At 45.7% G+C, this 26,109-nt stretch overlaps 3 protein-coding genes and 1 pseudogene across 6 annotated transcripts; 3 read left to right on the forward strand and 1 right to left on the reverse strand.

The window, feature by feature from the left end:
• The first annotated feature begins 1,434 nt into the window (after positions 1–1,434).
• On the forward strand, positions 1,435–5,576 carry LOC4343396 (cytochrome P450 716B1). Of its 4 annotated transcripts, none has more exons than XM_015789691.3 (6): positions 1,435–1,625; positions 2,236–2,329; positions 3,353–3,744; positions 3,853–4,291; positions 4,391–4,578; positions 4,718–5,576. In XM_015789691.3, exons 3-6 carry the CDS (start codon positions 3,469–3,471, stop codon positions 5,036–5,038), a joined length of 1,224 nt encoding a protein of 407 aa, XP_015645177.1. In that variant the 5' UTR covers positions 1,435–1,625; positions 2,236–2,329; positions 3,353–3,468; the 3' UTR covers positions 5,039–5,576. The 4 variants fall into 4 exon arrangements, with proteins under 4 accessions (XP_015645177.1, XP_025882692.1, XP_015645176.1 ...); XM_026026907.2 differs by having other exon boundaries at positions 2,236–2,268; XM_015789690.3 differs by lacking the exon at positions 2,236–2,329.
• Positions 5,577–7,031: 1,455 nt separating this feature from the next.
• LOC136357441 (uncharacterized) lies at positions 7,032–11,774 on the reverse strand. The gene is made up of 3 exons (XM_066312702.1): positions 11,760–11,774; positions 11,019–11,229; positions 7,032–7,405 (listed from the first exon to the last, which is right to left on the reverse strand). The coding sequence occupies exons 1-3, from the start codon at positions 11,772–11,774 to the stop codon at positions 7,032–7,034; spliced, it is 600 nt and encodes a 199-aa protein (XP_066168799.1).
• Positions 11,775–14,465: 2,691 nt separating this feature from the next.
• On the forward strand, positions 14,466–16,630 carry LOC4343397 (cytochrome P450 716B1). Its single transcript, XM_015789675.3, has 4 exons — positions 14,466–15,104; positions 15,210–15,648; positions 15,747–15,934; positions 16,088–16,630. Exons 1-4 carry the CDS (start codon positions 14,610–14,612, stop codon positions 16,391–16,393), a joined length of 1,428 nt encoding a protein of 475 aa, XP_015645161.1. The 5' UTR covers positions 14,466–14,609; the 3' UTR covers positions 16,394–16,630.
• A 1,461-nt stretch (positions 16,631–18,091) lies between these two features.
• Positions 18,092–20,315, forward strand: LOC107277814 (cytochrome P450 716B1-like; annotated as a pseudogene).
• The last annotated feature ends 5,794 nt before the right edge of the window (positions 20,316–26,109 follow it).

A 26,109-nucleotide genomic window follows, 5' to 3' on the forward strand; every position in this document is an offset into this window, starting at 1 on the left:
CATGTGGAACACAAGCCTAAGCTTTGAGCAGATGTTGCAGTCGGCTATGGATAATTGCAATGCCAGGGTTTAAACTTTGTGGAAAAAGTTCTATATGCTTCCCGAAATATTTGGAAAACAGAGGAATGACTTCATTTTGAAGATAAAGCACCTTGCCACCTTTTGTACATCCCTGGAGTTGCCTTTTAAAGGATGATCTACTTTTACTTTTCTTTCTTTTAAGTCATGTATAAAGAGATATTCTATCATCATGGATTGACTTGTTGTAATTTCAGTTTGGTACTTTTTTATTTCTTGGCCCTACTTAATGTATCACATGGCTATTCTTAGTCAACATTTCTATTAGAAAATGTCCCTTTTGCCCTTACTTTTCGTACCATGTAAAAAGAGAAAAACAAAGATGAATAAATAGAATTATAAATGTACTTCCTATTATTTCATTATGTGCACACAAGGTTGAGCTTTAATTACATAATTATTTTCTTTTTACATAAATTACTATGCATCTATAGCAAAATTCATTATATGTGATTTCAAAAAAAATCATATAATTATTGGATGTATGTTTGATAGAAAGTTGGGTATTTAAAGCTCAACTTTAGGGGATCTTGTCATAAAGTTTCACTGCCTCATTAGTAAGGTATGTTCTTCATTTTTGTTATATATGTGAATGAGGGGTATAAGGGTAATTTATCAAGAGATATTGATTATGTTTAGCCATGTGGCTCCTTAAATGGGTTCAAGGATGAGTTTGAGCTAGAATTAAAACTTGAAAGAGTAAGATGGGCAGATTAAAATGTCAAAGACCAAACTAAACCTTAGATGAAACTTAGAGGACCAATTTAGCTATTCACCCTTAAAATTTTTTTAAAAAAATTTAACCACCAATAACTTCTTAAATGTTTAATTAAAAAAGATAATATTTTTACTTGAAAAACACTTTCATAATATTGTTAGCTATTAGGTTTTAAAAAACTTGTTCTGCTAAAATAGTGAGAGTAAATTTCATAAAATCCCACGTATTATGATTCAAATTGCACAAAACTACAGGAATTTCGGCACGTATCACATAACCTCTAATATGATTCTAAAGTTTCACAAAACCGTACAGGTAACTTTGATCTACCACATTTTAAAATTCTACGATAACATCTTAAATTTATAAGGATTTAATCCATCATGTAAACGTTAAATCCACTTTTTAAAATTTTGATATAGGAATATGTCAAAATGGTTCATGGTGTGATTTTTGTGAAATTTTATGACCATAAACGCGAGGATGTGTCATGTTCCAAAATCCCTATGTTTTTGTGTGGCCTAGATGGAGTTTTATAAAAATTTACTTTAAAAACCATGATCGAAGTTTAAAATTTTGATCAAAGTTAATTTCCATCAGTTTCGGACATAAAACCGGCCTTCCATGGAGGTTGGGCTGGCCATCCGGGCATGGGCCTAGGCAAGGCAGGTCGCCCACATTCTCCGGCTCGAGCGGCGGCCGTCAGCTGCGCGGGGCTCCCCGTCGGCGGCGCGCACCGCCGGCCGGTGGCGGTGCGCCAGCGGGCAAGCTTCCCCTCCTGCATCTTACCTGCAGGACGCCCCCCAACAAGCAGGCAGCGCAGTAAGAGGTTTGGTCACTAGCTCTTAGGTGTCCTGGGATTCTTGATTTCTAGCTTTGCAATTGATTGGTGAGATGTTGTTTGATTTGTTGATGGGGGCGGCTGAACGAGTCTGTGAATCTGTGTTGGCGCAGATGCAGTTGGGGTGGGTTTCGGTCAGGTCTGGTGGTGTGGATTAGTGAACAGTGAACACTGCCTAAAATCGATGTAGGAGAATAATGATCTCCTGGCCTGATGATTGCTGATTTCGATCCGTGGACAAATTATATTATTAAATCAAATCTGCATTCGTGATGTGATCTCCAAATCTATATTGGGGAGAGTCTATCCCTTCGAAGTCTTACCTATCTATATATCTATCTATCTGTCTTTATACATATTTTGTTCTTGGAAGTTGACTATAGTGGATTTTCAGAATATGTTATCCGACCTGTCGTTTTCCTTCCCTTTTTTTTGAAAGTTTTTCAGGATCTACGTGATCCTCAAAGTCAATTTCGTGCATCCTGATAATGCATTGATTATGCCAACGTTGTTAAAAGAAATGGTCATGCTATATTAGGGGAGGAATCATCTGCTTATGGATAAAGTCTAAAGTATTGTTCTGTAATCTGTATTGCAGGGCCATGCCATTTTCAGAAGAATTGAGGCAACGGTAAATGTGTCTTTTTGTGCACAGGCACATATATAGAACTGGAGCTAACCTTTTCCACTAAGTACGTAGTAATTTGCTTCGTTTTTAAAATGTCTAGCTATTTTTCGTGGCAGATATTCTGCATACTAATATACCAAAAAAAGAATAGCTATCCTGCATACATGGCTTGTGCCAAGGCTAGAACTATACTTGTTGATCGAGTGCTAAGGCTAGAAGTGTTGATCGAGAGCCCTGCAATTATGCAGAAGAATTATAATCTAGAATATTGTTCACAATTTCTCATTACATAGAACATGGATTGTTTCCTTAGGGATGACCAAATTGTTGTCACCAGATCTTTTCAATGGTTTGCTTTGCTTGTTTTATAAAATTTAGTACTTCTGTGTAAACTCATCTACCAGCAAAACAGTAGTATCTTTCCTCAAGCTAATATTAGATCCAAAGGAATATTCAGTTCATCTCTTTATTTGCTTCTGTCTATGTACTTCTTTTTATAGTTCTTTTTTTTTTAATTTTAGGGAATTCGTTTTTATGTCTTTCATTTGAGGGCGAAATGCGATTCTTTGACTAGCATAAATGCAGAAATTCTATTGGCTAGCATAAATGTGATTCGTTGAACTGGCTTCTATTTATTTCCAGTAATTCACAAGATGGAATTGTTTACTTATAAACTAATATTTTAATTTATCATGAATCAGACTCATTACTCTGGTGACAAACGATGGTTTGTTAATGTTATATTGTCTTCCCGTCCTTCTCTCAATTTGTAATCTTTGCTTGTTTGTTGTATGACTTTTGAGAAAGTGATATATTCAGCTTTGCCAACTAGTCCTTTTGTTGAGATCAAAAGAAAATATCAAATTTGTTAAACCATACTCCCTTATATATCATGGAGAAAGGAACAACTCTGGTTTACCTATATATATACATGTATACAAATCCACAAGCTGATCATCCAACGCATAACAACATACCATGTCAATGGATTCATCCATTCCTTTTGCTCTGCTGCTTGCCTTGCTCATACCCATCCTCCTCCACGTTGTCATCAGGCGCAAGTACTCATCCTATAATCTCCCTCCAGGTTCCCTTGGCTTCCCAGTGATTGGCCAGACCATCTCCCTACTTCGTGCTCTCCATAGTAATACTGATTACCAGTGGTGCCAGGACAGGATCGAGAAGTATGGTGCTGTGTCCAAGATGTCACTTTTTGGCTCGCCGACAGTGCTGTTGGCTGGCCCAGGGGCCAATCACTTTGTATTCAGCAACCAGGACCTCATTTTCACCGAGACAAAGGCGATCAACGCCCTCGTTGGGCGGTCCATTCTGACACTCTCAGGTGAGGAGCTAAAGCAAGTCCGCGGTGCTCTACATGGCTATCTGAGGCCAGAGATGGTTACAAAGTATATGCGGAAGATGGATGAGGAAGTCAGGAGGCACATTGACCTGAATTGGGTTGGTCATAAGACTGTCACGGTATGAAAGTTGTAATAATGTTCTTTGAATTTCTAGACCCTTTTATGTATAGTTCAAAAAAACTTTTTGTAGTATGGATATGTATGTGAGCTACTTTTGTGATTATAGGTTGCGCCATTGGCAAGGAGGCTTGCCTTTGACATCATCTGCTCAGTCATCTTTGGACAAGGGGTAGGTCCCATCAGAGAAGCCCTTGCTGCCGACTTTGAGACGATGGTGAAGGCCATGCTATCAATTCCAGTGAATATACCCTTCACCAAGTTCAACAAAGGCTTGAACGCTAGCCGGAGGATCAGGAAGGTGCTGAGGCAAATTGCTCGTGACATGGAAGGAGCATTGCAGCAAGGCTATTCTAGTTCAGCTGATGATTTCTTCACATACATGCTTGTTTTGCGCTCCAAAGGCACACACTCGCTCACAGTAGAGGACATTGTGGACAATGCAATCGTTCTCCTGGCTGCCGGTTATGAAACATCGTCTGTTCTTATCACCTTCTTGATCCGGTGCCTAGCCAATGAGCCAGACATCTTTGGCAAGATAACTGATGGTAAACAACTAGTACTCTGTATCGTGTCGTGTGCCTGTACCTTGATGTTTTAATCTTCTGACTAGAACTGCTACCATTTGCAACTATCGTGAACCACAGAACAAGAGGAGATTGCTAGGAGCAAAGGACCTAATGAGCCTTTAACCTGGGATGATGTCTCAAGGATGAAGTACACATGGAAGGTGGCATTGGAGATACTACGGACAATTTCTCCAATTTTTGGAAGCTTCCGAACAGCTATCAAAGACATTGAATACCGGGGCTATCACATTCCAAAAGGCTGGCAAGTAAGTATTTTTCTATTGACCAATTCCCCTTTTTTGTTACTGGATATCTTTTCCATCCCAGTTATGACATACGTGTCACTATATTTTCCATTCCCAAGTGCTATATTTATTTTTTTACCCTCCCAATCTTGCGATGCAGGTCTTCCATGCTCAAAGTATCACACATTTGGACGGGAAGTTTTTCAACGATCCGATCAAGTTTGATCCTACTAGGTTTGACAACCAGTCTTTGATCCCACCTTATTGCTTTGTGCCATTTGGGGGAGGTCCAAGTATGTGCCCTGGAAACGAGTTTCCGAGGACTGAGACATTGGTAGCCATGCACTACCTAGTGAGACAGTTCAGGTGGAAATTGTGCTGCAAAGAAGAAGGTTACAGGAAAGATCCTCTTCCGACGCCTGTTCTTGGACTCCCAATTGAACTTGAGACCAGAACCCCCCCTGAATATGCTCATGCTTAAAATGATCCATATGTTTCTGTCTACTACCATGAATTTCAGTTTTTGGTTTCTCCAGATGGTTTACAGAGTTGGGAGTGTTGTAGATGTGAAGGTTGTGGTAAATTATTCAGAAATGCAGTGACACGTTATCATTGTGTAGAAAAATGTGGACTGGCGTATAGTATTATAATCTAATTATAAAAACAGATGCCTAAGGGGTTCATTTTCTTTCTGTTTTTATTTAAAAAAAGAAAGGTCTACGGTGTGCCATTAGGTAATTAAATCAGCCAGCTAGCTAGTTTATCTGCACATTTAGCTCTTCTGATGTGAAGTTCTAGTTAGGTTAGTTTCAAGCGTTTTTGCAGCCTCTCCTCCCTGCCAGGCCTTATAGTACTCATAGATGTGCTCCTGCATGTATACTCTATGATTCTGTTAGGTTTTCTTTGAATTCTGGTTTAAAGAAACCAGTTCATATCCAGCCTTTTTTTTCTTAATCTGTATCTATCTTTTTAACTTGTGTCTAATAATATGGGATTGTGATCTGATCCAGCTTACCCTATATTTTACTCTATTATTTGTGTTCCCACAATGGTTCATGTTCATTCTGACTTGGACAAGGCTTCCTAGGTGAATAACATTGTAACATGACACATGAGAAACCACTGTGTCATTACTACAGACTGCATCTTATGTTGACAAACAAATGACTTTGTTTTCTTTGCATGGAATAACATATTATTCCTATATACTTGTACAATTAATCCTCACTTAGGTGGTTAATACCATTTTCCTGTTCTCTTGTGAAGCCACATCATCTAAATTAGGCCAGACCATTGGATGAACCATATGACTTTGTTTAAAACGCCTTGATACAAGAGAACCATATTGCAAGGAGCCAAGTAGAGGCATGGATCACAATCCCGATACAGGATCAAAAACTGCTCGCGAGCGATATCTTCAGAATTAGCGAAAACCATTGATAAACTGACAAAAACGAGAATTAGCGAAAACCATTGATAAACTGACAAAAACGACAAAATTCGGACAAATTTTGTCAAAAAATTAAAATTCAGTTTGATTTTGTTTAACTTGACAAAAAAAAAATCTAGCGGTTTATGTTTTTTATCTGTCCCAAGAAGTTTGGATCCATTGGTTTTAAACCTTGACTAGAGGTAGACACATTACTAGATGGAATAAGTTCACTTTGACTCCCTCAAAAATAGCTCCAATCTAGTTTATATTTCTGAACCGGAATAAGTTCACTTTGTGACCCTCAAAAGTGATCGAAATCTAATCCATGACCCTAAACCACAAAACCGGATATATGGACCCCCCAACTCTCAAAACCGGTGTAATTTGACTCCCTCGGCGGTTTTGGAGGGCGGTTTCGCTGACGTGGCGCCTACGTGGCAGTGTTGACTCGGTCTCCTTTCCACGTGGCATTGACGTGGCACTTAGGTGGCATTAGAAATAAAAAATATGTGTGGGACCCATTTGACATGGAACCACTGACATGTGGGGCCCACATAAAATCATCCTCTCCTCATCCTCCCCCTCTTTCTCTTCCATTTGCTGTCCGAGCGCTGGCAGGTGGGCCCCACTCGCCAGGAGCTTCTTCCACCTCTGTCCGTCGTCTATTTCATCTCTCCCGTGAAACTCAAGCACTGCCGCCTCCGTTGATCTTCCTGCCCTATCGTTTCTCCTCCAAATTAATTGCAAAAATCGATTCCTTGTGTAGTGGGCATCAATTTCCCCAACAAATCCCACTTAATCCCGCACTAAATCGCCCTCAATCGATTTCTTAAACCGGTGTCTTCAATAGGGAGCTCCACCGTCGCCGACGTTGTTTTCCGTCCGTGCGGTCGACCTCCTCCCCTCCGGCCTATATAAAGAGAGCCCCCGTGATCTGCTCTTTCCCATCTCCTGCATCGCTGTGGAGATTTCATAATTAACAGGTGGTTTTCACCGTGCTTTGTGGTGAATTTGCACCGGATGGCTGATTTTTTTTTTGGTTTTATTGGTGGGTCACGACGCAGACCCTCTCGGCGGCGGCGCACATGACGCCGTCGACGAGCTGCGGCATGGAGCATTTGGCCAGGGCCCCCGGGCCGCAGCCGACGCGGAGCCCGACGCCGGCCATGTAGTTGCAGACTTCTGTGCGAATCATCTCCTGCATCGTGTAGATGAGATCGGTGTTGAACGGGTATGGGGACGGAGATGTTGCCGGCGGCGGCGGCGGCGAGGGCGGTAGCGAAGGGAAGCAGGAGGGGGAGGGGAACTCCTGGAAGTGGCTCCATGCGCTGTCGTGGTGGAACCCCGGGTCCTGCTGCCCCGGGAGGGAGAGGGACAGCGAGGTGAGCGTGTCATCGTCGTTGAGAGCGCGATAGACTCAACACAATAGATTGGATTGATATCGGGTGCGGAGTACATATAGGCTCGAAACCTCCCTTATCCACTCAACCGACTTATAGAAACAGAATCGGGAGAGACATTAGGAGGGATCGGCACAAAAGGAAACAAACATGCACAAGATATATATCTATCTAACACCCCCCCCCCCCCGCAGTCGCAACGGCGCTGGAGCGAACATTGAGACTAGAACGAAATTCCGTGAAGACAGATGTCGGCAGCCCTTTGGTGAAGATATCAGCATATTGCGATGTGGTTGGCACATGAAGGACACGAACAACTCCAGCCGCAACACGATCACGAACAAAGTGAAGATCGATCTCAATGTGCTTAGTCCGTTGATGTTGTACTGGATTTGTAGAAAGGTAGACAGCGCTGACATTATCACAATAGACAACCATAGCTTTGGAGGGTGGAGTATGTAACTCGTGCAATAACTGGCGAAGCCAACATGTTTCCGCCACGGCGTTGGCCACGGCTCGGTACTCTGCTTCGGCGCTGGAACGGGAGACTGTGTTCTGTCGCTTGTCGCTTGGAGGACCAAGAAATCAGGTTGGCACCAAGAAACACGGCATAGCCCGAGGTGGACTTCCTCGTGTCGGGACAACCGGCCCAATCAGCATCAGAATAAGCAACCAAGTCAACAGTTCGAGAGCGCTGAAAATGCAATCCATGATCGATGGTGCCCTGAGTGTAGCGAAGTATACGCTTGAGAGCGGCAAGGTGCGGCTCCCGGGGGTCATGCATGTGAAGGCAGATTTGCTGGACAGCATAGGATATATCTGGCCTGGTGAAAGTGAGATATTGTAATGCACCAGCGAGGCTCCTGTAATCAGTCAGGTCAGCAACTGGGGCACCATCGACAGCTGAGAGCTTGGCATTAGTGTCGACCGGCGTAGAACATGGCTTGCACTCGGACATGCCAGCACGAGCAAGAACATCAAGAATGTACTGTTGCTGGCTGAGGAACAAACCAGTGGATGTGCGGGTAACACTGATTCCAAGGAAGTGGTGGAGAGGCCTGAGGTCCTTCATGGAGAATTCAGCTTGCAAGGCGGAAATTGTCCAACGAAGAAGACTGTCAGAGGAGGCTGTGAGCACAATATCATCGACATATAGCAGGAGATAGACCACATCGGAACCACGATGATAGATAAACAATGATGTGTCCGACCGAGCCTCAGAGAAGCCAAGTGTGAGTAAGAAACTGGCAAACCGGCTGTACCATGCACGAGGCGCTTGCTTCAAACCATACAGGGACTTGTTGAGGCGGCAGATCATGTCGGGTTTGGTAGGATCAATGAAACCAGCAGGCTGAGAGCAGTAAACAGTTTCCTGGAGAGTACCATGAAGGAAGGCATTCTTCACATCAAGTTGATGGATGGGCCAGTCCTTGGAGACTGCAAGACTCAGCACGATGCGAACGGTGGCCGGCTTCACGACCGGACTGAATGTCTCATCAAAGTCAATGCCAGGACGCTGAGTGAACCCACACAAGACCCAGCGAGCCTTGTACCTGTCGAGAGACCCGTCGGCCTGGAACTTGTGGCGGAAGATCCATTTGCCGGTGACGACGTTGACGCCGGGTGGACGAGGAACTAAGTCCCACATCCGGTTGGCGAGAAGAGCATTGTACTCCTCTTCCATAGCAGTGCACCAATGGGGGTCCGCCAAGGCCGCACGATAGGTGCGAGGCACCGGCGACAAGGGTGCGGCGTGGAGGTTGAGGCGATCGATCGGTCGTCGTATGCCAGATTTGCCACGCGTGACCATGGCATGTTCATTGTCGGCCGGAGAAGCATCGAGGATCGGTGGAGGAGCGCGGCCGCCAGGGACTCGCGCGCTGCGAGGGCGCGTGGGCGCGCCTGTCGGTGGAGGCCGCAGGGAAGACGCACCTGTGGTGGGAGCTAGGCCGGTCGACAGGGGCGGCTCGTTGGAGGAGCCGGTGTTGGAGGGGGCCGCCGAATGGGTGGACCGGGGGGACAGCATGGGGTCCCAAGCGCCCGGTCCAGCGGAGGAAGGCCCAGCCTCTGTGGGCCGAGCTGGTGAAGAGGCCGGGGACGCCTGCCTAGCCGAGCCGGATGGCGTGCCGACGGAGGCACGCGGCCCAGGGGGTGTTCCAGCCGGCCGGCTGGAGCTGCTGCCTATGCGTCGACCGATGGGAGCTGGCAGAGGAGATGAAAAATCCTCAAGAAAGTCCAAATTAGGAGCATCTGCACTGTTAGTCATCTCAGCAAAAGGAAACGAGTGCTCATCAAACACCACATGATGTGAAATATAGACCCTATTGGAGACAGGATCAAAACACCGGTACCCTTTGTGATTCTCGGGATATCCTAAAAACACACACATGATGGAGCGAGGGGCAAGCTTATGGGGGGTAGTGGCAGATAAGTTTGGGTAACACTTGCATCCAAAGACTCGAAGGTGTGTGTAGGATGGGTGAGCACCATAGAGGGCAAAAAACGGGGTGTGGTGATGAAGGGTTTTGGTGGGATGACGATTAATGAGATGTGTGGCAGTATGGAGGGCCTCGACCCAAAAAGAAGGTGGTAGGCTAGCTTGAAACAGCAGGGAGCGAACTATGTTATTGAGAGAACGTAGCATGCGCTCGGCCTTACCATTCTGAGGGGAGGTGTGGGGGCACGACATCCGCAAGGAGACACCGTTGGTGAGGAAAAAGGTGCGGGCGGTAGAGTTGTCAAACTCACGACCGTTTTCACACTGGATGTTCCGGATGCTAGCTGCAAATTGAGTCTTCACAAAGGCAAAAAAGCGTGATAAGGTGGCAAAGGTATCGGATTTAAAACGAAGTGGGAAGGTCCATACATAGTGAGAGAAATCATCTAGAATGACATCGAGCATAGTTGCCGGCGACGAGGTCTAATGTCACGGGGACGAGAGCCTTGACATTGAGCACAGCAACTGCTTGGGCGTGGAGAGTAGTACGCGTCTCAGCGTCCAGAGGAGGCGGTGGTGCGGCGCCGGAGGACGAGGGCGCGATGGACGCGCCAGTCGCGCTGGAGGCCAGGATGGCGAGCCGGGCGAACAGAGCCATCAACTCCGGCGGCAGAGGGCCGCTCGGCGTGGTCGAGATCGGCGGGATCGCCGGCGGCATGGACGTCGGCGATTGGGCTTCCTCGGCCGGCGGCGGCAGATGCTTGACGAGAGCGTCGCGGACGGCGGAAGACGCCTTGGTGGCTGCGGACTCGGCAACCGTCTGGACGGTGGTGGGATCAATCTGGAGACCTGGCGGCGCCTGGTAGTTGGCGCGCACGGCGTCGGCAACGGCATTGACGATAGTGTTGATGAGGTCGTCATGCGCAGAGGAGGACGTCGTCGACATGGCGGCGAGGTGCAGCACAGAGATCGATTAGGTTAGATAGCAGAAGCAGGAAAACAAGGAATCTGATACCATGAGAGCGCGATAGACTCAACACAATAGATTGGATTGATATCGGGTGCGGAGTACATATAGGCTCGAAACCTCCCTTATCCACTCAACCGACTTATAGAAACAGAATCGGGAGAGACATTAGGAGGGATCGGCACAAAAGGAAACAAACATGCACAAGATATATATCTATCTAACAGTCGTCCCGCCGCCGCGGTGGCCGCACGACGTCCGCGGCACTGATGGCATCGAAGCCACCGGGGTGTGGCACGGGGCAGAACACCTGCCCGCCGCTTCCGCAGCCGCCGTGGCTGAGCTCGCTGTGGTCCGATCCCATCGGGCTCCCAGGCCCAGGGCTCACGCGCTTGCACGGCCGGTCGATCTCGCCTCCAGCGGCGCCGGCGCCGACCTACGTGGCGGTGGCGGTGGTGAGCTCAGCTCCCGCCGCCGCTCCAGCCCGTGCTCCCCGCGGCCGGTGGAAGGGGGAGAGAAAGAGAAGGAAAGAGAGAAGAGAGGAAGAGGGGAGGAAGAAGAAAGAGAGAGAGGATGACATGTGGGGCCCACATGTTAGTGGGCCCCACAATTTAAGTGTGTGTGAATGACAAACGGGTCCCACATATACATTTTTAATTCAAATGCCATCTAAGCGCCACGTCAACCCCACATACTAGGTCAACACCGCCACGTCAGCGAAACCGCCCTCCAAAACCACCAAGGGAGTCAAATTGCATCGGTTTCAATAGTTCGGGGGTCAAGATATCCGGTTTTGCGGTTTAGGGTCATGGATTAGATTTGAGTCACTTTTAAGGGAGTCAAAGTGAACTTACTCCTTCTGAATCGCAACTATTAAAACCGGTATAATTTGACTTCCTCAGCGGTTTTGGAGGACTATTTCGCTGACGTGGCACTTTCACTTGGTTCAACCTGCTAAGTCATCACATGCGACCCACCCATCACTGATCCTTATCTTTCTTCCCTTCCTTCCCTTTCCCCTCCTCACTTTCCTTTATGGCGGAAGCTACAGGGTGCTACAGTAAGGGGAGGCCGTCATCGCGCACACCGCTACATGAGCTCGAGTGAGGATGGTGGTTGGTAGCGGCGGCGACACCATGATGACATGCGCTCTCACCGCCGCTGGCAAGCAGGCAGGTAGAGGCACCGCACCATTCTTCTCTTCTCTAGTTCAGGAGAGTGGGCTGCCCAAGGAGGGAGGCAAAAATGGCGCACGTCTTGCATCCCAGGAAGTGTAATGATCTCTCCAATTTCAAGCCCACATCAGAAAACACCCACCAGACACTGCTGCCACTGCTGGAGATGGAGCACCCCGACCGTCCTATCCACGTCTACACCGACTGACCGACAACATCTTTGATCTCTTCCACTTCGACCACCCTACGCCATCGAGTAGGCCAAGAAGCTGTTAGTCATTCTATTCTCTCCTCTTCCCCTACCTCTCTTGCATTCAATCGTGGGCGCCATGGATGAGCTCGGTGGAAGAGGCCACGCAGCGGTAGTGGAGAAGAGGCCAAAGGAAGAGAAGAAATATAAGGGTCACTGACAGGTAGGCCCTATAGGATGACTCAGCAGGTTGGACCAACTAAAGCGCCACGTCAACGTAAACAACCCTTCAAAACTGCTGAGGGAATCAAATAACACTGACTTTAATAGTTGAAGATCAAGATATCTGGCATTGCAATTTAGGATATGAATTAGATTGAAGTTATATTTGAGAGAGTCAAATTTTAATATAGGAATATGTCAAAATGGTTAATGGTGCGACTGTGTGAAACTTTATGACCATAATACGCGAGGATATGTGTCACATGCCAAAATTCATGTATTTTTGTGTAACCTAGACTATACTAGATGGAGTTTTATAAAATTTACTTTAAAAACCATGGTCAAAGTTTAAAAGTTTGATACTGTAGCATAGTTATGAGAAGAGTTAATTTCCATCAGTTTTGGACATAAAACCGGCCTTCTAAGGAGGTTGGGCTGGACGACTGAGGTCATCCGGGCATGGGCCTAGGCTGGTCTCCCACATTCTCCGGCTCGATCTTCCGCATTCGGCGGCCGTCAGCTGCGCAGCCTTGTGCGGGGCGCGCCGTCGGCAGCGCGCACCGTCGGCCGGTGGCGGTGCGCCAGTGGGCCGGCAAGCTGTGATGGGGGGCTGAACGAGCTGTGAATCTGTGATGGCGCAGATGGAATTGGGGTGGGTTTCAGTCAGGTCTGGTGGTGTGGATTAGTGTAAAATGATCGCTGCCTAAAATCGGTATAGGAGAATAATGATCTCCTGGCCTGATTATTGCCGATTTCGATCCGTGGACAAATTATATTATTAAATCGAACCTGCATTCATGATGTGATCTCCGAATCTATATTGGGTAGAGTCTATCCCTTCGAAGTCCATCTGTCTGTGTACATTTTTTGTTCTTAGAAGTTGACTATGTGGATTTTCAGAATATGTTATCCGACCTGTCGTTTTCCTTTCCTTTTTTTGCCCAGTTTTTCAGGATCTAAGTGGCCCTCGAGGTCATTGTGGTGTATCCTGATAATGCATTGATTTTGCCTACGTTATTAAATAAACGGCCATGCTATATTTGGGAGGAATCGTCTGCTTATAGAGTTGTGTTTAGTTCACCCCCAACTACCCCAAACTTCTAACTTTCAATCACATCACATCACATCCAAAACTTTCCTACACACGTAAACTTTTAACTTTTTTTCCAAACTTCCAACTTTTTTCAAGAACTGAACACACCCTAGATATATTGTGAAGTACTGTTCTGTAATCTATATTGCAGGGCCATGCCATTTTCAGAAGAACTGCGGCTACGGTAAATGTGTCATTTTGTGCACAGGCACATATATAGAACTGGAGCTAAACTTTTCTGACCACTAAGTATGTAATTTGCTTCTAATTTTTGAAATGTCTACCTGTTTTTCCTGGCAAATATTCTGCATAATAATATGCCAAAAAAAAAGGGCTGTCCTGCATACATGGCCTGTGCTAAGGCTAAAACTATACTTGTTGATCGAGAGTCCTGCAGTTATGCAGAAGAATTAAATCTAGAATATTGTTCAAAATTTCTTATTACATAGGATAGGACATGGATCGTTTCCTTAGGGATGACCAAATTGTTGTCACCAGATCTTTTCAATGGTTTGCTTTGCTTGCTTTGCAAAATTTAATGCTGCTGTATGTAGCATCTTTCCTCAAACTAATATTAGATCCAAAGGAATATTCAGTTCATCTCTTTATTTGCTTGTGTCTATGTTCTTCCCTTAGTTTTTTTAGGGAATTCGTTTTTGTGTCTTTCATTTGAGGAGGAACTGCGATTCTTTAACTAGCATAAATCTAGAAATTATATTGGCTAGCATAAATGTGATTCTTTGAGCTGTGGCTTCCATTTATTTCCAGTTATTCACATATGTCGTGCTAAGCTGCTCCTATCATGTGGCGTAATAGAATTGTTTACTTATAAACTAATATTTTAAGTTATTATCATGAATCAGACTCATTACTCTGGTGACAATGATCTTTCTGTCCCCTTATCTCAATTTGTAATCTTTGCTTGTTTGTTGTATGACTTTTGAGAAAGTGATATATTCAGCTTCACCAACTAGGCCTTTTACTGAGTTCGGGAGAAAATATCAAATTTGTTCAACCATACACCCTTGTCTATCATGGAGAAAGAAAACAACTCTGGTTTGCCTACATATATACATGTATACAAATCCACAAACTGATCAGCCAACCTTCATAGTGCATAACAACATACTCCATCAATGGATTCATCCATGCCTTTTGCTCTGCTGCTTGCCTTGCTCATACCCATCCTCCTCCACTTTGTCATCAGGCGCAAGTACTCATCCTATAATCTCCCTCCAGGTTCCCTTGGCTTCCCAGTGATTGGCCAGAGCATCTCCCTTCTTCGTGCCCTCCGCAGTAATACTGATTACCAGTGGTACCAGGACAGGATCAAGAAGTATGGCCCTGTGTTCAAGATGTCACTTTTTGGCTCACCGACGGTGCTTATGGCTGGCCCGGCGGCCAATCACTTTGTATTCAGCAACCAGGACCTCATTTTCACCCAGACAAAGGCGATCAACACCATCATTGGGCGGTCCATTCTGACACTCTCAGGTGAGGAGCTAAAGCAAGTCCGCGGTGCTCTACAGGGTCATCTGAGGCCAGAGATGGTGACGAAGTATATGCGTAAGATGGATGAGGAGGTCAGGAGGCACATTGACCTGAACTGGGTTGGTCATAAAACTGTCAAGGTATGAACATTGTGTTACTATTGTTTGAATTGTTAGACCTTTATGTATAGTAAAAACAACTTTTTATAGTATGGACATGTATGTGAGTTACTTTGGTGATTATAGGTTGCACCCTTGGCGAAGAGGCTCACCTTTGACATCATCTGCTCGGTCGTCTTTGGACAAGGGATAGGTCCCATCCGAGAAGCCCTTGCCACCGACTTTGAGACATTGGTGCAGGCTTTGCTATCACTACCAGTGAATATACCCTTCACCAAGTTCAACAAGGGCCTGAGTGCGAGCCGGAGGATCAGAAAGGTACTCAGGCAAATTGCTCGCGAAAGGGAAGCAGCATTGCAGCAAGGCCATTCTAGTTCAGCTGATGATTTCTTCACATACATGCTTGTTTTGCGCTCTGAAGGCACACACTCGCTCACAGTGGAGGACATTGTGGACAATGCAATCGTACTCCTGACTGCCGGTTATGGGAATTCGGCTGTTCTTATCACCTTCTTGCTCCGGTACCTAGCTAATGATCCAGACATCCTTGGCAAGATAACCGAGGGTGAGCACCTAGTACTCTATATTGTATCGTGTGCCTGTATTTTGGTGTTTTAATCTTCTGAGTAGCACGGTATCATTTGCACCTATCGTGAACCACAGAACAAGAGGAGATAGCTAGTAGCAGAGGACCTAATGAACCTTTAACCTGGGATGATGTCTCAAGGATGAAGTACACATGGAAGGTGGCATTGGAGACACTACGGACTGTTCCCCCAATATTTGGAAGCTTCCGAACAGCTATCAAAGACATCGAATACCGAGGCTATCACATTCCAAAAGGCTGGAAAGTAAGCATTTTTCTATGATCCAATTTCTTTTGTCATTGGATATCTTTTCCATTCCAATAATGCCATTAGTGTCGCAGTGATATTTCGATCTGATTAATGTACCCAACTGCTATATTCCTTTTTATTACTCTCACATACATCTTGCGATGCTAGGTCTTCACTGCTCAAAGTATCACACATTTGGACGGAAATTTTTTCAATGACCCGGTCAAGTTTGACCCTACTAGATTTGACAACCAGACTTCAATCCCACCTTATTGCTTTGTGCCATTTGGGGGAGGCCCAAGAATGTGCCCTGGAAACGAGTTTGCAAGGACCGAGACATTGGTAACCATGCACTACCTAGTGAGGCAGTTCAGGTGGAAATTGTGCTGCAAAGAAGAAGGTTACAGGAAAGATCCTCTTCCGATGCCTGTTCTTGGACTCCCAATGGAACTTGAGACCAGAAGCCCCCCTTGAATATGCTCATGCTTAAAATGATCCACATGTTTCTGTCTATTACCATGCGTTTCAGTTTATGTTTTCTCCAGTTTAGTTGAGGTGTCAAGAGTGTTGCAGGTATGAAGGCTGTGGTAAAGTTATTCAGAAATGGAGTGACTTAAGATCATTATGTAGAAAAATGTGGAATGGCCTACAATGTTAGTGTTTATCATAAAAACAGATGCCTAAGGAATTCCAATTTTCCCTTTGTTTGTAGTGAGAAAGTGTGACTCTTTCTTCTCCTATTTTCCAATCCATGAAAAAGGAGTTATTAGAATTAGAATCGTCCTTCAAGATACATTGTTCTCCACATCTCCTATGCCAAAATCTCTCCTCTTGTTCATAGATCCTCCACATCTCCTCTGCCAAAATCTCTCCTCTTGTTCATAGATCCTCCTCATCTCCTCTGCCAAAATCTCTCCTCTTGTTCATAGATCTCCATTTTATCCTCTAATATAATTTATATTCTCTTCCTCCATTCTTGCTCAAATAGATCATCCTCGTCTGACTTTCCTTTCTATCAGTTTCCATCAGTTGCTGCTCAATCAATTCTTTTTTCCTCTTCTTTTGTCCACTTTCTTGAACAGACAAGCATGCTTTTTTTTTTCACAAACAGTATCCTCACCTCTCTCAATTTTCTCTTAGTTTTTTTAAGCATGAAACAAGAATTAGTCTTCGATAGAAAAACATAGTTTAGAGGGAATTTGTAAACCACACACAAAAACGAGTAAGATAAAGATGATTTGCATATAATTTGTTATTCTAATTTTAAAATAATAAAAAATAATAATTTTATTTTAATTTTTTAAAAGATATATCTTTTAACGGTTTGGAAAATATGTCACAGTAAACGAAGTACTCCCCCAAGTAAGCCGGTCCGCAGCCCACGTGATGTAGAAATTGGTGTTGGCTGAGAGACAGGACTTCGATCTGTGGCTCTCCCTTCCCAACCCATCACTATTAAAATCTTGTTTTCTGCGTACGGCCAAATCTTTATTAGTGATTAGATCATTTGTGCACCCACGTGACAGACCAAGCACGCAGTTACCTTCAGGGCAATCACCCTTATAATTTGACACTTGACCCCTATAATTTTATCTTTCACCAATAAAAACTTTTATGTTTTGGTTAATGTAAGTACTATAATTGTTTAGGATGCAAAATGCTTTAATAATATGATATATTTTTATAAAATATTTAAAAAGAAAAGATGAGGGAGTATATAGTTGGTTCCATGCGTTGTCAAATGTTTGTAAATAATTTCATTGGTCAAAGTCGTAACTATTGAAAACAAAGTACACATACTATAACTCTTACTCGCTCCGTGGCAAGTCGTTTTAATTTTTTTTCTAAGTTGAACTCTATTAAGTTTAACTAAATTTTTAAAAATATTTATCAACGTCTAAAATATCAAATTGATTTCATTAAATCTAGCTTTGATAATATGTTAGTTTTGTGTTGAAAATGTTACTATATTTTTCTATAAACTTAATTAAATTTAAAAGTTATAAAGTAATTTATAATATGAAACGAAGTAACAACTAATGATCCTCTTATAAGGCTACAATGATGTTGGGTAGATTTCTTTCTTGTTTGTGTCAATCCAAGCTTAGCCACACACACACACAGTCGCACTCGTTCTCCTAGCCACCTACTTGGCCCCTTCCTACTGCTGCGATGGCGATCGCCGTCATCGTCGCGCTCCTCGTCGCCCTCCTGAGTGACGCCGCTGGCCGTGCACCTGGCGGGGAGAGCGAGGAGGGCGTCGCCGCGGCGGTGCAACTTGCCGCCGGGTATAGATGGCCCAAGCATGGCACGACCTGACCACCGGGCCGTGCCTGGCCCCTCCACTGGCACGTTGGGCCGGCCCGGCATGACCGGGCCGGCAGCCAGGCCCGATATAAAAAAAAGGGAGTAAAAATAGACATATATATGCCATGGACGAAAGAATAAGGATATAAAATAGACTTATTATCTATTCATATGTCAGCCCAAATAGGAGGGACGTAAAATATACTTATTTTAACTATACATATGTCAGCCCAAAGAGGAGATGGAAAATAGACTTATTTTTTAGCTATACATATGTAACAGCCCAAAGAGGAGGGAAAGAAAATAGACTTATTTTAAAAAAAGGCCCGATGGGCCACCTGTGCCTTCGGGCCGGCACAGCACGGCCCGACAGCTGGTGGGCCGTGCCTAGCCATGCCTGGGCCGGGCCGTACCGGGCGGGCCTTTTAGCCATCTATACCGCCGGGATCCCTCGGCCTGCCGCTGATCGGGCAGAGCCTGGCCCTGCTGCGCGCCATGCCGGGCGCAACACCGCCGAGCGATGGCTGCAGGACAGGATCGACAGGTACGGCCCCGTGTCGAAGCTGTCGCTGTTCGGCGCGCCGACGGTGCTCCTCGCCGGGCCGGCGGCGAACAAGGTGGTGTTCCTCCACGAGGCGCTGGCGCCCAAGCAGCCACGGAGCCTGGCGACGATATCCTCGGGAGGAAGAACATCCTGGAGCTCGTCAGCGCGCTGATGCAGTTCCTCAAGCCGGAGATGCTGCGGCGGTACGTGGGAAAGATCGACGGCGAGGTGAGGTCAGGCGCCACCTCGCCGACAGGTGGGCCGGCCGCCGCACCGTCACGGTGCTCCCGCTGATGAAGACGCTGACGTTCGACATCATCGCCACCCTGCTGTTCGGGCTCGAGCGCGGCGCCATCCGGGAGCAGCTCGCCGACGCGTACACCGGCATGCTGGAGGGCACGCAATCGGTGCCGGTGGATCTCATCTGCCGTTCACCGCGTTCCGCAACGGCCTCAAGGCGATCGAGCGCGACGGCGCGCCGGCTGCTCGAGGCGACCGTGAGCTGAGGGAGAAGAAGGCCAACCTGGAGGAGCAGGGCAAGTCGTCCCCAACGGACGATCCCATCAGCTGCCTCGTGAGCCTCCGATTGAGACGGCGACGGCGGCCGGCGGCTGCTGACCGATGGAGGAGGAGATCGTCGATAACTCCGTGCTCGAACGCCCTCGTCGCCGGCCACGACACCTCCGCCATCCTCTTGACCTTCATGGTCCGCCACCTCGCCAACGACCCAGCCACACTCGCCGCCATGGTCCAAGGCAAGTAATAATCCAACCCCAAGACTAACATTTCCTTTCGCCAAAAAAAGATCGAACACCCTAACAACCGCCATAGCCGGCCACGATTGATGGATGCAGAGCATGACGAGATAGCCAAGAGCAAGCAAGAAGGCGAGGCCCTGACACGGGAGGACGTCACGAGGATGAAGCTGTCGTGGCGCGTCGCGCAGGAGAGCACCCGAGGACATCGAGGTCGACGGCTACGTCATCCCGAAAGGGTGGCAGGCGTTCTGGTCGCCATGCGTGACGCACATGGACCCGGCCAAGTTCTTGCCGTCCCGGTTCGACGCCCAGGCGGCGTCGGCGGCGCCACCGCCGCCGCTGCCCTAATCGTTCGTGGCGTTCGGCGGCGGGCCGAGGGTATGCCCCGGGATGGAGCTTGCGAGGGTGGAGACGCTGGTGACGACGCACTACCTTGTGAGGCATTTCAGGTGGCAGCTGTGCTGCGGCCTGCGGGGAGGAGAACACGTTCGTCAGGGACCCGCTGCCGACGCCGCTCAACGGCCTCCCTGTGGAGCTCGACCGCATTGCCCCTCTCTGGTAGCTACACTTACAGATGGCCAAACGGGCGGCACGGCCCGACCTACACTGGGCTGTGCCGTGCCAGCCCACAAGCCGCAAACACGGCCCAGGCATGGCCCAACACGACTCGGGCCGTGCCGGGCCGGCCAGAAGGCACGATGGTTCACTGTTCTTTTCCACATAATAAGTCTATTTTACGTTGCTCAACTCTGTGGGCTGGGTCCATATGGCTAGAAAATAAGTCTATTTTGTATTTCTCTTCTCTTTGGGCCTTGTCTTATATGTTAATTAAGTCTATTTGACATCCTCGATTTTTTTATTCGGTCATGCCGTGCCGGGCTAGCCCACCGTGCCAAGTGTGCGGCCCAAGCACGGCCCAGCTACCAGGCCGGGCTGGCACGGGCACGACCCCGAGTCGGGCTGTGCCATGCTTGGGCCAGGCCAAAATGACGTGCCTTGGGCTAAGCCACGGGCCTCGGGCCATATGGCCATCTATAGCTACACTAGTCAGTAGTCACATACTCCATCAGTTCCAAAAAATAAAAGTCAACCTAGGAAAAAAATGTGATCCCTCCTAATACAACGAATCTGGACATTTCTTTATCTCGATTATTCAGATTCGTTGTACTAGGAGGGGTCACATTCCCTTTTAGGCCTCCTTTGGCAACTTGGGATCCCGGGGGATCCCCGCCCATTCCCCTGGGAGAAAGGCCCGCGGTGAAAATTTCCACAGGCTTATTTCCTGTCCATTTGGAAGCCCACGAGGCAGGGATTTCCCAGCCCAATCCGCGGGGAAACCCTAGGGAAGGAATTTTTCCTCGCGCGATCCGCCGCCGCTTCTCTCTCGCGCGCGACCAATGTTGGGCACCGCCGCGCCTCCTCCTCCGGCGAGACGCGCCACCGCCGGGACTCCTCCGGCGAGACACCACCAGCGCTGCCACCGTACCATGGTAAGCCTTCTTCTCTTTCCCCTCCTCTCCTCCTCCTCCTAGGGTTTCTGCTCTTCTTCTCCTCTAGGGTTTCCCCTTAGATCTTTGGCTCAGTGGCTCAATCAAAATTAACTCCATTCAAAATTAATCACATATTTATGAATACACATATTTTTGTTAGTACCAAGACTGAATACTCTTTCAAAATTAACTCCATTCAATAGTATCGACGTGCAAGACTAGTTAATTAAAACAACTACTACTACTACTAATTAGTATTGCTAAGTGCTAACCATAACTATCTACACTAATGACAGTGTTTGTGTGCTTGCTTGGGGGCATAAAACTAAGAGACAGAGTTAGCTGGAAATGGCCACGGTCCGTCTGAAGCATTGCGCATTAATTTGCATCTCAAACTGTAGTAGCATGAGGCTTTAATCTGTCTAATCAGTTTGCGCCTAAACAGCAGCTCAACGGCACTGCAGTTCAGCTGAAAATGTTGCAAAAGTTTACCTAATGAGGACTCACATAGGGGGTATATATATGAGATGCACTTCTTTTCCTTGTCATGTCCATAATGATAATTGTCCTCTTGCACTCTTCCTCTTGCCATGATTCAATTTGAATCTCTGGATTGGCATAAACAAAGATTGTCCCACACAGAGCTATACTCTAGTCTGCATTTTCTATACAAGAAGTATTTGAATGCTTTTTTTTCTACCAACACTACGGGCTCATTCGGTTCACTGGATTTTCAAAACGTAGTAATAGGAAAAACGTAGGAATACTATAGGAATACATGTGCAAATCTATGGATTGAAAAACACAGGAATTTTTCCTATGTTGTTGAGCAAGCCAACCAAAGGAATGCAAACATTAGGTTGGAGTGGATTATTTTTTCCTATGCTTTTCCTTCGAAAATGGAGGAATTGAAAATTTTCCTATAATTTTCCTATGGTGCATTCCTATGAAACAAATGGTAGTTTAGAACATATTCCTATTCCTATGCTTTTTCTTTGCAATTCCTTTTAAACGAATAAGCCTTACAGGTTGCACCCTTACTTGTGTTTTTAATTCTTGGATGTAGGCAACAGGCCTTGCCCTTGTATATTCAGCCTTGTTCTCAATTTGGAGCAGCGATGGAGATAGTTGATGCTCATGAATGCAGGAGGAAAACACTTCCAAGATATTTGTAAATGATAATTGTATGAATTACATCTTGTATTTGCTGAAAGTGATATTTCTTGGATGCTCATATAATACTTGGCTAAATACTGTAGATGGTACCTCAATTTGATCATCTCATGAACTAAGTTGATGCTTGTATCTATAATGTTCTCTATTTTAGCTAGAATTTATTGCTCTACTTGGAGTTCATATGATTTTCAGATTTTTTTTTTCTTGCATTTTTAACTTAATTATTCTATTTTTGTGCTCGGTTATGTTTATTTAGACATTTTTTATCTTGTTGGGTGCGCTCCAACTAGCCATTATTTGGTAGAGTAGGCTCAAAACTTAAAAACCCTAATCATCCCCCAGTCCCGTGAGCTGCTTCCAAATGGTAGCAGGGAAATCTCCCTTAGCGGAAAGTGCTTCCCTAGAGATTTGGGGGGGGATTCACTTGGTACAGGGAAAATCCCTGTATGGGGTTTTTTCCTAGGGGTTTTCTCCCCGTGCATCCAAAGGAGCCCTTAAATTGACTTTTTTAAGAACCGAGGGAGTAAATCTATACTACAATAGCTTCGGGTGGGTCTAATGGGGGGTGTTCGCGCACGTGCATCCGGGCATGTAACCCACCACGAAATGCTATCCATGAAAGTTAATATAAGTTTATAAGTACAAACTTTACATCGAGAAAAACTATACAAGCTTCGTAAAAATACTTTAATATACAAACATTTTATTAGAAACATTTGAATATGAATCCAAATCAGATATATAAACTTTTCTTGTGTATAAACTTTTAAGCCGTGATCTATTAACTTAGAAAGTAGTAGAAAAAGAGTCTTTAGGTTGGCTTTCACGGTTTACAAAATCCCACGTTAATCGAAAGAATAGAAAAAAAGAGATTAGGAGTGGAAACGGGAAAAAATATTAGGACATTGAAACAGACAAAGGTTTTTTGGAATATTGTTTCCCTATTGTATTCATTATACGAGCAAAAAAAAGAAGAAAATAATACACCAGAAATGAACAATATATTTTCGAATACTGCTTACAAATCCATTATTATACATGCAGATAAGAAAAAAGAAAAGATACAAATTATATTTGAAAATCTAGACATAAAATTTTGGGTGTTTTCTACCAAATATTGATGTGGGATCAAATACAAGAACCAAGTTTACCAGAGGAACACTAAAACCAAATCTTTTTTCAGAATTAAAAGATCACCCTCGAACCTGATGAAGTTGCTTCGATCACACCGCCAGATCAATGCGAGTCAGTCCTAACCCTAGTCGTTGGTCAGATCGCCACCGGTTGGACCACCTGTCGGTCTCCTTATTTGCTTGCTGCCACCACCGTCGCCGATCTAACCGCTCATTGTACTTCAGTCGGACCATCGGGATCCGGGAAACATAAATCAACGAAACTCTTAAAATTAAATTAACTTTATTACATCGATGTGTCTAAAGCACTCTTCTCTCAATTCACGAACAAACTAGAATCGAAGTCTCGAAGCAAACCCTAACTTTTCTCTCCCAAAAAGTTGATATACTTCTAACCTCAACCCCTCTTTTATTTATACCCAAAACATGGCTGACCCTAACCACGAATTCAACTATAACTAGAACTCATAATCACATAGGAAACCTACCAAACCAGGAAACAACATTCCCATATAACTCCACACTCCAAACTTACCAAACTTAGACTCTTATCCAAATTTGACTCATCCGTCCATAAGCATGTAACACCATGTGTATGACATATGAAAACTTTCACCTCCACGTGCATTGTTCTCTAGTCTGAGCATGTTGTGTGATCAACTTGACTGTCTGGATCTCAAATTCTACCAAGCCTAGTCCCGAACCATTACCAGCTAAACTCCCATAACCTCAAGCAACACCTACACATGAACAACAAAGAAACTTCATATCCGAGTATAAGTTTGCACCAACTTGACTCAAATCAGCACACAAAACAATATCACATATGTATAGAAGCCATCTATAAGTCATAAGCATGAAGCAATCTAGAAAATCCATGAAAACAACCCGAAACTGATTCCCTCCTAGAGTTTGTCGGTTTGACCGTCAGGCTACTTGGTCAGACCACCCGGTACTACTACAGAAAGGCTTTTTGCATGCGGGCGAAGGGCATCTTTGCATACGATTGCCCCAAACGTAAGGGCGAGAAGGTCTGCAAAAATCAAGCTTTTCACATGCGGCCGGTGCAACCACATGCAAAAATCCCATTTTCGTATGCGGTTGCTTATACCGGCCGCATGCAAAAATAAATTTAGCAAACAAAAAATAAAAATAAAAAAAATCCCAAACCCTAGCCCGCCACCGCGATCCGTCGTCCCTGCCACCCGCCGTCATCGCTGGCACTGGATCCGTCGCCCTCGCCGCCCGCCGTCGTCAGCGGCACCGGATCGGCCGCCCCCGCCGCCCTTGGCGTCGAATTCGCGCAGGGCGGGGCCACCCAAGGCAGCAGAGCCGCCCCCGCCGCCGCGGCAGTGAAGAGGGGAGGAGGGGCGGTGAGGAGGGGGGTGTGGCGGTGAGGAGGGGATGGCAGGCACCGGATCGGCCGCCCCCGCCGCCCTTGGTGCCGGATCCGCGCAGGGCGGCGGTGCCCGAGGCAGCAGAGCCACCCCCGCCGCCGCGGCGGTGAGGAGGGGATGGTGGTATGGCTTTAGTAGCTTTTCCTTCTTTTGTAAGACTTGTACTTTATTTAGAATATTCTTCTTTTTACTACTTTGGTATTGTACTATTTTTCGAGTTTATGAATACCAACTTTATTATATGTCCAAGTTATATTTATTATGATGCTAGCTTATCTGGGAGATGCAATGGTGTGGGTATAGTGATCGTATTTACGATGACTCTATGTCATGACGATGACATTAGAGTAGTATTTCGTAATTTAAGCGTGGTGTTTAGATTACTGGATATCATTATTTGAGATTATATGTTGCGGAAGCGAGGTGGGTCGCTGATGGTGACAGCTCAGTACGGGTATTCTTTCGCGCGTGTATATAGTCCTAAGTTAATTTCCTGGGGATGGTACTTCTCCATATTTAGTCCCGGTTGGATGGTCATGACGGATTGTCGTAAGGAACTCGGCAATCATGGGTGGCTTCTCGAAGCACCAGGAGGGCATCAGAAAGAGGGTATTAGCTAAGTAATGATATAACTAGGATGTATGTATAATATGCCTGTATACTAGAAGTATATGAATAGATCTTTCTATATTCTTTCCACTTAATTTAGATAATTATGAATGAGTGTATGAATGTTTCTGCTTAGTGTCACTCTACTCTTGAATTATATTAACCCCTGCTTAGACTTTGATTGTTGCAAGTAATATATAAATTATTAGTACGGTTCTCTCTATTATAATCTTCCCACGAGATTAAACAAATACGATATCATTGGAATACTCTCGGGTGAAATACTACAATGGTATATCCGTGCGCTTACGGATGAACTCTGTAACCATAATATACCAGAAGTATTTCTGCACCATTGCTGGGAATTATATTTCTAGTAATGTCATTAAGAAATACCAACACTGTCACTGTCAGAGACGGAGCACCCCGACCGTCCTATCCACGTCTACACCAACATCATCTTTGATCTCTTCCACTTCGACCACACTATGCCCTCGAGCAGGCCAAGAAGCTTTTAGTCATATTCTATTCTCTTCTCTTCCCCTACCTCTCTTGCATTCAATCGTGGGCGCCATGGATGAGCTTGGTGAAATTGGCCACGCAGTGGTAGCGGAGAAGAGGCGGAAGGAAGAGAACAAATATAAGGGTCACTGACGGGTAGGACCTACAGGATGACTCAGCAGGTTAGACCAAGTAAAGCGCCACGTCAACGTAAACAAACCTCCAAAATTGCTGAGGGAATCAAATAACACTGGCCTTAATTGTTGAGGATCAAG

This window comes from Oryza sativa, chromosome 7, assembly GCF_034140825.1.
Source record: "Oryza sativa Japonica Group chromosome 7, ASM3414082v1".
In the NCBI taxonomy this organism is placed as follows: Eukaryota; Viridiplantae; Streptophyta; class Magnoliopsida; order Poales; family Poaceae; genus Oryza; species Oryza sativa.